At 39.5% G+C, this 14363-nt stretch overlaps 1 protein-coding gene across 1 annotated transcript; it reads left to right on the top strand.

Moving 5' to 3' along the window:
- The first annotated feature begins 8760 nt into the window (after nucleotides 1–8760).
- On the top strand, nucleotides 8761–9828 carry LOC113273352 (aspartic proteinase CDR1-like). Its single transcript, XM_026523087.1, has one exon. The coding sequence runs from the start codon at nucleotides 8761–8763 to the stop codon at nucleotides 9826–9828; it is 1068 nt and encodes a 355-aa protein (XP_026378872.1).
- The last annotated feature ends 4535 nt before the right edge of the window (nucleotides 9829–14363 follow it).

Raw genomic sequence — 14363 nt, 5'->3', positions numbered from 1 at the left:
TTAATGTGCTCAGCAGCAATTTTTGTGTAAGGTTCTGCAAATTGAGACGTTGATGCACAATTCTATGTTATCATTCCTCGGCCACATCTCCAGAACCGTGCTTTGTAACAGAAATATTGTGCAAATTCGAAAGCATTAAATACTAGCACATCAAATATGGTCTGCCTAACTTCTTGAGAGCATCAACAAACTGCCCGACTCTCCAGGGAATAGATTTTGAGGTGCATAATGGTGTAGTTCTTCTTGGGCGTTCCAGCGGATTCAGCTGCTCGCTCACCGTTGAGGATATCCTGCAGGGCATTATCACGCACCACTTTCTAACACTTCGCATCAATTCAGACGGATTTTTCGCTCAAAGATAATTACAATACTTGTTTTTTTTACCATATTTCCAATTCAATGCACCATCCTGAAGTATTTACACTTACCATATATTTACATCTGCGTTACACCATTGGATCTATAAAAGTAACCTGTTATAGGGGCGGCATGGTTTATTAGAGGGACGGCAGTGTGATAGTAATGTCCCTCTAATTGTTTAGGGGATGTCTTATAGGGGGTGTAAATTAACTAGATTACCCTCCCCATTTTTCTAACCTAAATCAAACCAAATTGAAAATTTGTTTTCTTTCTTCTTTTCTTCTCCTCCTCCCATCAACCGTAACCTCCATTAAAACTCAAAATTTCATCGTCTTCGATTAATCGACGATTCGAAAATTAAAATTTCATCGTCTTCGATTAATCGACGATTCGGAAATTAATCAAGTGTAGTGTAATGACTTATATGAGGTATGTTTTGAAAACCCAATTACGATTTGGTTTATTTTGTTCGATTTAAGTTTAATTTCTATCGAAAATTAGGGTTTTAGATGAAAATTGAAATTGAAATTTCTGGGTTTATGTGAGTTACGGTTGATTTTAACTCAAGTACGAACCGTAACTGGACATTTTGATGTTGTTACGGTTGGTAATAGTTCAATTACCAACTGTATGTTCTTATATCTGAGAATTTTCTTCAGTTACGGTTGGTAACCATTTTATTTTACAAACCATAACTCAGTTACGGTTGGTATCGAGCATTTGGTTACGAAACGTAACTCAGTTATGGTTGGTATCGAGCATTTGGTTACCAACCGTAACTGGTTTTATGATTGGGTTTTCTTCAAATTTAACCAGTTACGGTTGGTAGTTCATCTTTTACGAACCGTAACTTCGATTTACGGTTGGTTATGAGCACAATTCCAACCGTAATTAGCTCTGAAAATGTAAAAAAAATTGATTTTTTTTACGTACTTTAGATAACTTTGAGCAACAAAAAGCTAGTTGGGACTAATTTAGAAGTATACCCGATCATTTTCAGGTCCTGGTTCTTCATTTTGTTGGTTAATTTCTTCAGTTGATTGAGATTGACCTTCTCCTCTAAACTTTTTTTTTTTTAACTCTAAAAATCTGATTTTGGTTTTGATTTTGAGTTAATATAATTGAAATTAATCATTAACACTAAACTTGATTATCATCACTAAACTAGGTTATCAATTATGAGGGTTAATTTGTCATTTCCAGTATTTTTCTTAAAGGACACCTTGAATGATCATGTAATGACCGTTTTTGTCCTATTAGAATGCCTCCTATCTAATAAACCATGCCGCCCCTATAACGGGTTACCTATAAAAGGCAACATATCTTTTCTCAATTTTATCTTCCAACTCTTCTCTTCTCCGGAACCAAATAAACCCCAATTTTTCCCCTCACTATTTCCTGAACCCTAAGAACAATCTGTATACTTACATGGAGTATTTCAGAATTCTCCCCGAAGAGATAACACTAGACATATTAACTAGAGTACCAACATAATCCATTCTGGATTGCAAATTAGTATGCACAGATTGGAGAAATCTTGTTTCTCATCATCCATGGTTCTCTAAGATGCACTTCCATCGTCATCTTAATCATCCTAATGATTCTGGTAAGAAGTTGGGTTTTATTGCATCTACTCATGATATTCATGATAATAAAAGAATCCACTATTTTGAATATAACGAGAATCATGATCAGTCAACAAAACCAATTCAGAGAATTAGAAGAATTATTTTCACCTGTCCAGTTACAAATGCTCGGCTCGTGTAATGGCTTAATTTGTCTTGCTGGATACCAGGGAGCCGTCTGTATCTATAACCCTATCACTAGAGAATATGTTATGCTTCCACAAATTGAGACAGATTATTGTGATACTCGTAAGTATAAGGATGGCTTCTTTGGATTTGGTTAGGTTCCTTCCACCGATGAGTATAAAGTTGTAGGAGTATATATGTTGGAGAAAGCTAAGGTTGTCAAAGTCCACATATACACTCTAGGCAGTGGCAATGGATGGAGAAACCTGGGAAAGTTTGATCCTTATTTTCCCAAATTATTGGAGACCAAGCATTTTTTCCAATGAATATCTTTATTGGATGAATGAAGAATTATTTTCCATCATTATGTTCGATTTGGCCGACGAAAATTTTTGTGAACATCTAGCACTACCTCCTTCGCGACTAAACAATAATTTGGATACTAACACAATAGGGGTTTTAGATGGGTTTTTGTTTGTTGCTATTTATTTAGATGTCGACGAATGTTATGACATATGGCTATTAAAAAAGAAGAATGGTGATCGTGACAGGAAAGAGCGGCCAGAAAAAGATCAACCAGTGGTCTGGAGTAAACAGTTTAATACTGAGAGGTAAGTGAATTATTGGCCGTTACGAAGACTAACGGTGTTTTGACTTACATTGGTAAGTATCTCTATGTTTACGACACAAAAGCTTTAACGTCAACAAGACTTGGGCATTTTAAAGAACAGATTGTTGAGGTACTTCATCACAAGAACACCTTAGTTTCGTTGAAAGAATTAGGTGAATAAGATACGAAGATATGGAGTTAGTTGAAGTTGAGGAGACAGAGAGCCATGATCAGCCTTCAATAATTGGAGGATGAGATCCCTGTATGCATACATATCAACTGGTCAGGTATTTTTAGTTGAGTTTCATATTGAAATGACTTGTATCGTAGCATTTGTGTGAACCTAAATGTTGTTGGCATGGACTTCATGATATATGTTGGACGCGGTTATCCTATCTTCGTATCATCCATCCAACTGTATGAGAGTGTTTCTTACTTGTTTTTTTATTTTTATTTGAGCTATGTTATTTTGCTTTGTTAACTCTGCACCAATGTAGTTAATATCGGATTTATCTCGGCCGGGACCGAGACACTGGAACGACTTCATATCGAGGATATTATCATTGAAATATCGGTATAATATCGGTTCCAAATTTTAAGACTATAATTTTATAGCAAACATTTTCTTCACACATTTTCTGTTAAGATATGATAGATACCATCAATTTTATCAAGAACACAAAAGAGTAACTTCAATAACTTTAAAGTTCACAACCTAAAATGATAATTAAACAAGTTCATACTAGGAACATGAGAGTAACTTCAACAACTTTAAAGTTTACTACCTAAAATGGTAATTAAACAAGGATATTACAATTTTAATCAAATCATATGCGTCATCATAGATATCGGCCAATATTATCGGGAAAATACCCTTAATCTTTATGGAAAATGACTAATTTGACCAACACCGGATTATCGTGAAAATTTCGTATCGGCTCATATCGGCCAATGTTATCGGGAAAATATCGTATCGCCGATATACTATTTCTCGTATCATTTCAGAGCGATATCCGATATTTCACCGATATATCTGTCGATATGGCCGATATTGACTACATTGATTGCACATCAATTGCTTTTTGAAGGATGTTTATTTTTTGGCTCTGTTTTGTAACCGGATGGATTTGCATCTTTGAAATCTCATTCATATTTTATTTTTCTCCATGCTTGCTAGTCCTGGTAACCTGACACATTGACTTAGCACCTCTGTTGCTATATGAGAGTATGTTAATTTAGCAGTCCTCTTACCATTGTATGTGTCTGTGAGTCTGTCAACTAATTGACATTCCTTGTTTGAGAATCGCAACAAAATATCTTCCGCTTTTCTCGCCAATACTCTTGAACATAATCAAATGTATTTGGTTCAATTTCTGCATAAGCTAGTCTTAATATGACTGAGTCATTGGTCTGCAATTCCAAATTTAGTTCTTTAAACGATGCTTTCGTTGAATACAGTTGGAGTTGTTTTTTTTTTTGGGAAACATACTATGTTTTTTGGATAATCATATTGCATATAAGGTACTTTTTGGGTGTTTTGTGGATATTATAGGGGTGTAAATAATACCCGAAAATACTCGGCCTGTCTGTATCTGCCCGAGCCTGCCTGTACCCGAAGTAGCCCAAAGCCTGTTATGGCCCGTCATGGACCACCCGGCCTGGCCTGGATTAATTTATTTGGCGGTCTCGGGCTTTGAGATTAATTATGATGCCCGGCCTGATACCCGGTCTGGTGCCCGGCCTGAAAGCCTTCTATGTGTCATTAATCATTTAATATCCTTTTAAAAAGACTTAAAAGTTACAATTCTATAATTGTCAATTTTGTGTCAAGAAAAATAAAATATATAATTGTTTTTACTTATAATTAACCTTTTCAAAACATTAATGGTAATATATTTTCTTATTAGAAAGTTTATTGTACTTTAATTAATTATTTATTATAGGCTAAAATTAAAAATTTGTCAGTGTAATTTAAATATAAAATAATATTATCACTTACGATATGCGATGTTGGAAAAGAAAGGATATTGTATTTAATACCTTTCATTTGAAAATTTAAACTTAAAAAAAAAAATTTCAAAATAGTGGCATGTCCGGCCCGATCTGGCCTGCCCGTATAAAAAGCGGGTTTTGGGCGGTCTTTGGGTAGCAAATTATCTACTTGTGCCCGGTCTGTCCGGCCTGAATTTGTTTACGGGCTCACAAATATTAAGCCTGGCCTGCCCGGCCTGTCTTAGTTTTTGGGTCGGGCGGCCCGTCCTGCCCGAATTTACACCCCTAGGATATTATTAGATGTATGAAACGCTAGTAGGAAGTGTAATATACAATCTGTTATGTGTAATGGCAAAATCTTTTTTGTTTATTTACATCTTTTTGTTGTGTATTATTTTGTTTGCTACCCTGTTTAGAAATCCTGGATTCGCCGCTGGATGGTTATCTAAATTATTATTCGAATGGAATGAACTTTTATCATTATTGTTTTCTGAACCATACTTCACTATATGTACAATTGAGAAATTTTACACGCCTAGGGAAACGTTTGGAAACTTAAAATATGTATTTACAGGCTTAAATATGTCAAAATATGATGCCAACATAGCTTATACACCATTTTACGCTCCTGATCCTAGTTAGCAATTCGGGATTCGGCAAACGTACGGAACGGCAAACGTACGAGTATTATACGGTTTTGTAAAATCCAGATTCGGTCCAAAATTCGGTCAACGGGACGTGATTCGTCAGTAATTCGGAACGGCATACGTACGTGTATAATTCGATTTATAAATGTGAGTTCGGATTTGAAAATTCGGTATCTATATATAACAAATAATTTGTATTTATAAGGTCATAGACCAATTTTTATGCATATGTGTGAGTTATTTAAAGAAAAAATAAACTTAATATGATGATATTAATAATATATACAACATTAGTTATCCAAGAGGACGTCGTATGGTGGTTTAGATGCTTGGTTAGTGAGTTTGAGATCTCTCTCACCTTCACCTTCAAATCTCTTCAGTCGTTTTTGTTTCATAAAAATTACAACACGTCTAATATTCGATCGTGTATGCTCGGAAGGCAGTAAAGCCCAAAAAATGGAGTCTTTGAGAAGTAAAAGCTAAAGAATTTAAGGCGAATTAAGCGGACGTATCATTCGGAATACGTAAAATTCGTGAACGGTTCGCGAAGAATCCGGGAATGCCACATAATACGCGATTTGGGTTCGGAGTTGCAAACGTACGCGAATAAGACGGTAAAATTCGTGATACGAAAAAATTCGCGAATGATTCGCGAATCATTCGCGAACTTACTAACTAGGCTCCTGACTACAGTTTCTTTTATGAAAGCGGGCAACATTTATTGGGTAGGCAGTAAAAAGTCAGGACCGGCCCTGACATAGCGATGGAAAGGTATTCTTCTCGTCATCATGAATTCATAATATGATAGTTAAAAAGGGATCCCAAGTTGTTTTTACTGTGCAGTTAATTGCACTTATCAGTGAAAACGACCCTTTTGTTCCCTTTATTTGGGTTGGGTGGTTTTGGGCGGGAGCTAATCGCACCGTTTAGACCGTGAGTGCTGCAGACATTAGATGCCCCGCCGGCGTGGCCGGACCGTCTAAGCGCTCTTGTTGCCAAGGGGAACACTCTTCAGTCGACCCTTCTCGATGCCGATAGTTCGGCTTTCCGTCACGTTTTCAAATCTCCGCACTAATCCACTTTCCCCGGTGACATCCCTACCAAGTACATCCCGCCCTACCGGAGCTGTCCAGTCCGGAGCAGCCGCCCAGGCTTGATCCATCGAGCTGCTGATCCGACCCGGCCACTAACGGTAATTGACCAGTCGTATTTCAATTTTTGGGGACTAGCTGACCTGCCAGCAAGAGATTGACCGCCCTCGCTTGCAAAATCTATCCCCATATGAACCGTAAAGAAATGAAAAAAAAAGAAAATATGTAAAAATTTGTAGAGATTAATTGCACTTACCAGTCATGTTTATTAACTAATCAAAGCTAAATATTGCTTCTCTCGTCTTTCTGGTTATTTATCTACAGATTTTTTTGTTAATGAGTGCTTACCAGTTTATGAGTGCAGAAGCTCATATTCCCTGCAGAAGCTCATATAGTTTTTTTTTTTTAGATTTAATGAGTGCTTACCAGTTTATGAACAACCAAGAGACGACCAAGATTCCTCCTCTATTAGTTCTGTGGACTACTGTTACTCAGAAGAAGAAGGAGACAAATCCTATAAATCCTTTTCCAGAAGATGAAGATGAGGATGGAGATGGAGATGAAGTAGGTATGAACGATTCAGCAGCAACAAAAAAGAACAAAGAAATCATATCAACAACTGTGAGTAATAATGAATTTTTTCAGTTCTTATTGATCCAATATAACAAACAATTGAGGCTCATATATATATGAACTCTGTACGGCCCCATACTTTATTTATCAGTTTATTTATAGGTACTGTCTATTGACAGGGAAGAGGTTTGCAGGAGAAGCTGGAGTGGCATACCCGTGGATTCAATTAAACATTGCAAAGTAAAGTCGAACAAAGGGTTTGTTCCTGGAATGCTCAAACACCTTTTGTTTGGGTTAATGTGTATGCTTTTTATAAGAAGCATAAATTCTACGGAGGATATGGAGTTATTTTACGGGATTCGGACGCAGAGCCAATCACTGCTTCAGCCAAGTTCTCAGTGGTTGGAAAATCTTTTTACACTCAACTGCTGATGGGTGTAAAGGCTGGTGTCACATATATGTGCAAATGGTGTTGGAAGCTTTTTACTCTGTCTGAGGGTTGTGATAGGGACCTGGTGCCTCTTGCGCGGGAAATTAAAGACCCGGAGTTACTAGAACTGACTAGATACCTTAGGTCTTGGAGTGAACTGACTAGATACCTTAGGTATAGTACTCTAGAAATGAAATCCGTCACCTACGCTCTTGTAATCGATAGCATCATTAGAAAGCGCACATCCGAACTAGAGTCCAGACGTACAGAAGATACAAGTTCAGGTTTACAATGCCATCAATTGTACTGACCCATAAATATACAAAAAAAGTGTAGACTGTATTGAGCTAGTAAGGAAAAGAAGGTACGATAATGCACATCAGGAAATAAAATAAAAAAAATCGGAAATCTCTGAACAGCTTCACAGCTTAATAAAATAAATAAATCGCTGGAAAAGGTTCCAGTTCTTGGCCATGGCAATAAAAAAACACCAGTCAGGGGAGCTAAAAAAACCGAAGACTGGAAATGGCCGAAGCAAACACTTGACTTGAGGAGATGGGAAACTAAGATCCCTTGTTTTGAGACGGGATACAACATGACCCCAAAAATATTTTGAAAATATATATTTAGATTACGGAAACATAAAGTTAACAATAATAGTAGTAGTTTTTTTTTTCTTTTAGCAAAAAAAATAAATTTTTTGAATATATTTTACTAAATAATGGTTTTCTTTTTTGGAAATAAAATTAAATGAGAATTATTTCCTTTAATACCGAGAATCAAAAATAAATAAAAAGAATACATAATACAGTTCATTTTTGAATCTTTTTAATAATGATGAAAATATTTTCAGATTCATTTAATAATTAATAATGATAACTAATTTCAATATATGTACTCATAATAACCAGGAATGATTTTTCCATATTGCTAGAAAACATCAAAAATGGGCAGATCACAAAATGCCCTCATTGTTCTAACAATTTTTTATCTCTTTACTGCTAAACACTGTGACAGCAGTTAATCCAAGCGGGTTAACCATGAAGATCTTTCATAGAGATTCTAAAAACTCACCTCTATACCCAGGCGATCATTTAACACAAGAAGAAAGGTTCCAGAGACTCATCCAACAATCGAAAGCTCGAGCACGTCTTCTTGGATCAAAAAAGATGTTCAATAAAACAAACTTGATAAATCCGGATGTTGCACGTTACCGGTGACCTACGAAGCGCTATCATTTTATGTCGCATTGGTAGGAATAGGTACTTTTGATGGCTTAGCACAACCTTTCAAAAATTATTATTTAATGGTTGATACCGGCAGCGATCTTATATGGACGCAATGCGAAGGTGCTGTTTCTTATTTTCATCAAGAAGAATCCTTATATCCCGCTGCAGATTCAAGTACATACGAACCGCTTCTTTGTAACGACCGCCACCCTTTGTGCGACACAAGTAAATGTGTTGAAGGCATATGTGCTTATGAAGAAGCATACTTAAGCAGATCAGTTACATCAGGTGTTTTGGCAAAAGAACAATTTACGTTGTATTCAGATAACGATGGCCTTGAATCTTTTGATATTATCATGGGTTGTGGGACTAAACAAGAGAATTTCGGACCGTTTATTGGTGATGGTTTTAGAAGCCAGAAACCTGATGTTATTACAGGATTACTCGGTATGGGTGGTGGAGCCAGATCTTTTATCAATCAATTAGGTCCTGCCGGAGAAGCTAAATTTGAGTACTGCCTGAAGCCATATACTGATGGTGTGGCTTCAAGAACTTACTTAAGGTTCGGTTCAGACGTGAGAATTAGAGGCGGTAGATTAGGTCAACAACGAGTATATTCAACCCCCCTATTTTTTCAACGTCATAACCCAGATGCATATTACTTGCATCTAGAAGGTATCAGTATATGTCCTGAAAGACTCCCATTTCGAAGAAGTGATTTAGAGTTTCACAAAGATACGTATAGAGGCGGTTGTATCATAGATTCAGGGGCTCCGGCGACCTTAATGCATGGACCTCTGTTTGATAAAGTTGCAGAAAGTGTAGAGGTATATTTTCAAGATCTGAATATTCTTCGGGTTGAAGCACCTCGCGGTTATTTTGATCTTTGTTTTTCTCCAAAACCCAAGGATGACAAAGATTATCCAGCGATGACATTTCACTTTCAAAATGCCGACTTTATAATGGACAAACCGGACACTGTTTTTTCAATCGGCGGTAATGATTTTTGTTTAGGTATTTCTCGGTTGGATGGTGATTATGATGTCATGTTTGGAGCAATGCAACAAGCTCGCAAAAGGATTTTACATGATGTTACGCGAGGGACACTCAGATTTGCTACAGACGATTGCCAATTGAATTCATAAAGAGACAACCACAATCCATCTTATGGTATTTATTTTTTCATTAGTGTTGTGTTTTTTTCTTGGGAAAATTGGAAAACTGACCCAATTTGGGCTGCAATTTTGGAAACCTGTCCCGACGTTAAAAAAAGCTGGAAAACTGTCACACTGCTAGAAATCTCAGTTAACTCCACATATGCGACTTCACACGTGCCAAAATAAGACAAGAATAACTTAAACCCTAAGATCCTTCCACGTATGCGAAGAGTCGACTGAGATGAGGATATACAACACGTGAGTCGCAGATAGGGTACAGATCAAGGCATATGGAATGACATTAGTTTTAGCCCATTGAGCTTGATCGTGAACAACGACATTTGCAAGACGGTTAAAAAATAGAAAAGCTGTAAACATAAACTTGGTAATTAAAGTTTTGATATCTTGTAACAAATAATGAGTAAATAAATAATTCCATCGTTTTATGTAGAGCGGCAGCACATAAATGTACAAAAAAAGAAAGAAGTGTAGATTGTATTGAGCTACAGTAAGAAAAAGAAGGTACGATGTTCTCGTGACAAATTCAAATGACATAATGCACATCATGAAATTAAAAAATAAATAATCGGAAATCTCTGAAAAACTTCACAGTATAAATACATAAATAAATAAATCTCTCAAAAAGGTTCCAGTTACTGGACATCACAATAAAAACATCAATCGGGGAGCTAAAAGTAAGATACATCCTTACTTTAAAGATGGGTCGAAATTTACAATGAACTGCCGAAGCAAACACATGACCGAGGAGATGGGGAACTAGGATTCCTTGTTTTGAGACAGGATACAACATAACATCAATCTGGACACCAAAATATCTTAACATTTTACATTTTAGGTTACAGAAATATAAGTCAACAATAATAATAATAGTGCAAGCAGATACAACCGGAGATGAGCAAAAGCTCAAAAACAAAAGGAAAACGATAATAATAATAATAGACAGGATGCCGGCTTGTGTGCTCTTAATATATTCTCTTTGATCGATCAATACTAATAATAATAATAATAGTATACTTTAGTCATTAGATTTCTTAAATTTGTATTTAAAACCCGGTTGTTAGTTCCTGCGTCCAGAAGAATCGACCAACCAAAAATAAATAAATAATATATATATATATATAGAGGCTCGGCTAAGTTCTTTTTCTTTTTTCATAGCCAAACCACGTCTTCGACTATATTTTTGTTTCCTAGCCGAAAGCCATAAAAAAAATTACTAGAAAAATTGAAACTTAAATTAAAAATTTTTAAAATAAAAAACATATTTTTAATCAAAATCATTTCATGTAATTAGGTCAGCCTTTGCTTTGTAGGATGGGTAGTCTAAGTATTTAATGGTCCCTACAAAAGAAACATATTTTGAGGCATACTCAAGGTTCAGCTGATAACCTATGTTTTTTCCTAGGTTCGGCTGATAACTTTTTTCCCTAGGTTCGGCTAACCGCCTCATCCTTATGACACTGTCTTGTAATGGGTGTAGTGTACGCCGCACGCTGTAAACCGCCAAACCAATACCCAATGAGCATCCCCCAGTTTGTGACATGTGTTGATATCTCGAGTGTTTTCGTGGAAAACATGTAGTATGTTGTTGTTGTTTGGCAAGTTGAGCTTGGGAGACTTGCCGGCTCGGTGGTGACCTTCGACGGTCGAGATTTTGTATCTTGAAAGAAAGGGTAGCCGTTGATTATCGCAACCCTTCGTTTGGTAGCTAGTGGCATGATTGCATGGCCGGCATGGCTTTAATATGGCCTAGTTTAGGCGTGGCCAAACGCTAGGGTTTTGGCATTTTTTGGGCGCGACCAAAACTAGGGCTTGGCGTCGAGCCAAAGGTTGCCATGCGTTAGCTGGTAACCTTGGACGGCTAAGATCTGCGTCTTATACGAAAATGTGGCCGTCGATTATTGCAAGCCTTCGTTTTGGCAGGCGTGAAGGGAAGACCGACATGGTATGGTTTAGGCGCGGCATGCCATTGGCACATGTGGCATGGTCGGCATGCCTTGGCGGGGTTTAGGCGTGGCCAAAACTAGGGTTTTGGCGTTGGGCCAAAGGTTACCATGCGTTGGTTTGTGACCTTGGACGGCTAATATTTGCATCTAAGATGGAAGGGTCGACGTTGATTGTCGCACGCCTTCGTTTTGGCAGCCGTGAGGGGAAGGCCGACATGGTATGGTTTAGGCGTGGCCAAAACTAGGGTTTTGGCGTTGGGCCAAAGGTTACCATGCGTTGGTTGGTGACCTTGGATGGCTAAGATTTGCATCTAAGATGGAAGGGTGGCCGTTGATCGTCTCACACATTCGTTTTGGCAAGCCGTGAGGGGAAGTCCGACATGGTATGGTTTAGACGCGACAAGGTGGCTGGCACGACATGCCATTGGCACATGTGGCACGGTCGGCATGCCTTGGCGCGGTTTAGGCGTTGGGCCAAAGGTTACCATGTGTTGGTTGGTGACCTTGGACGGCTAAGATTTGCATCTAAGATGGAAGGGTGGCCGTTGATCGTCGCACGCCTTCGTTTTGGCAGCCGTGAGAGGAAGGCCGACATGGTATGGTTTAGGCGCGGGTAGGTGGATGGCACGACATGCCTTGGCACGGTTTAGGGGTGACCAAAACTAGGGTTTTGGCGTTGGGAAAAAGGTTAATATGCGTTGGTTGGTGACCTTGGACGGCTAAGATTTGCATCTAAGATGGAAGGGTGGCCATTGATTGTCGCACGCCTTCGTTTTGGCAGTCGTGAGGAGAAGGCCGGCATGGTATGGTTTAGGCGCGACAAGGTGGCTGGCACGACATGCCATTGGCACATGTGGCATGGTCGGCATGCCTTGAAGCGGTTTAGGCGTGGCAAAAACTAGGGTTTTGGCGTTGGGCCAAAAGTTACCATGCGTTGGTTGGTGACCTTAGACGGATAAGATCTGTGTCTTAGATGGAAGGGTGGCCGTTGATTGTTGCAACTCTTCGTTTTGGCAGCCGTAAAGGGAAGGCCGGCATGGTATGGATTAGGCGCGAAAAGGTGGATGGCACGACATGCATTGGCACATGTGGTATGGCTGGTATGGTTGGCATGCCTTGGCGCGGAGACGTGACTGGCATGGTTGGCATGCCTTGGCGCGGAGACGTGGCTGGCATGGTTTGCCATTAGCACGGTGGTGCGTCTGGCATGGTTGGCATTACTTGGCGCGGGGACGTGGCTGGCATGGTTTGCCATTGGCAGGGTGGTGCGGCTGGCATGGTTGGCATGCCTTGGCCCAGAGAGGTGGCTGGCATGGTTTTCCATTGGCACGGTGATGCGGCTGTCATGGTTGGCATGCCTTGGCGCGGAGACGTGGCTGGCATGGTTTTCCATTGGCACGGTGGTGCAGCTAGCATGGTTGGCATGCCTTGGCGCGGAGACATGACTGGCATGGTTGGCATGCCTTGGCGCGGAGACGTGGCTGACATGGTTTTCCATTGGCACGGTGACATGAGAATTAGGGTTTGGTATGGTTGATGTCGGTCAATGCTAAGGGTTCTGCCATGGAACATGACACATGTAAAAAAAGGTACCCTGGTAATTCTTACGTAGGCATGCTAATTGGTTCAATAAATGTGCTAATGGTCACAATGACGTCATGTCAGATGTACGGTTCTACGATTTTAACCCTGAGCTAAAAACCACCATCAACATTAAGTCCCCTGCTTAGCTCAGAATTGGAGCTGTATTACGAGGTAAGCATAAGATGGTGACAGACAAGGACAAAATCGAAACGAGAAGTCGTGGAAAGATGTTCAGGAACATCCGACTAACCTTTTTCGAGAGGTAAGGAGAATTCGTGATTCTTGTGTTGGCGGCCTTGCATAGATTCTACTTGTGGTGTTGCTGGCTAGACCGTGAAGTGGCGAGATGTAGATTGTTGGTTTGGCTTGGTCACGCGTCATCTTGAATGGGCTAGGGAACGCGGAGGTGCTGGCTCAGCGAGTTGTTGGCGTTGGTCGGCTCGGAATGGGAGTCGTAGGTATTGTGCGGCTTGGAATGGATTCGTCAGCTTTGTTCGGCTTAGAATGGAGCCGTCAGCATTGGTCGGCTTGGAATGGAGATGTCAGCATTGGTCGGCTTGGAATGGAGCCGTCAGCATTGGTCGGCTTGGAATGGAGCTGCTAGCGTTGGTCGGCATGGAACGGTGGAAATGGTGATGACGTTGGAACTTCGGCTATCAAATGGTGGTGATGGCACAACTTTGTCTAAATTAGAGTTTGGCATGTCGAAACCCTAATTACCACTCCTTAGTAGAATCGTTGTAGAATTCTCGTACGAACTCGGATTTTGATGGTCCGCCCCTCCATCTGTCCGGAAAAGAATTTCCTATCTCCTTACGAGGGAATATTTAGGTTTTGAGATCGCTTAGGAGGTGAAAACGGCCCGACAGTGAAACTCATGAAGAATTCAGGAGGGATGTTGTGGGCCCGGGGTAGCATAGTCGCGCTGATTCATCTATTCCCGTTCATGGATCAAGAAGGAATCTTTATTCTATC

The sequence above is a fragment of the Papaver somniferum genome, chromosome 4, assembly GCF_003573695.1.
Source record: "Papaver somniferum cultivar HN1 chromosome 4, ASM357369v1, whole genome shotgun sequence".
In the NCBI taxonomy this organism is placed as follows: Eukaryota; Viridiplantae; Streptophyta; class Magnoliopsida; order Ranunculales; family Papaveraceae; genus Papaver; species Papaver somniferum.
Note: the sequence above shows the minus strand (reverse complement) of the source record. Positions and strands in the feature narration are given on the sequence as shown.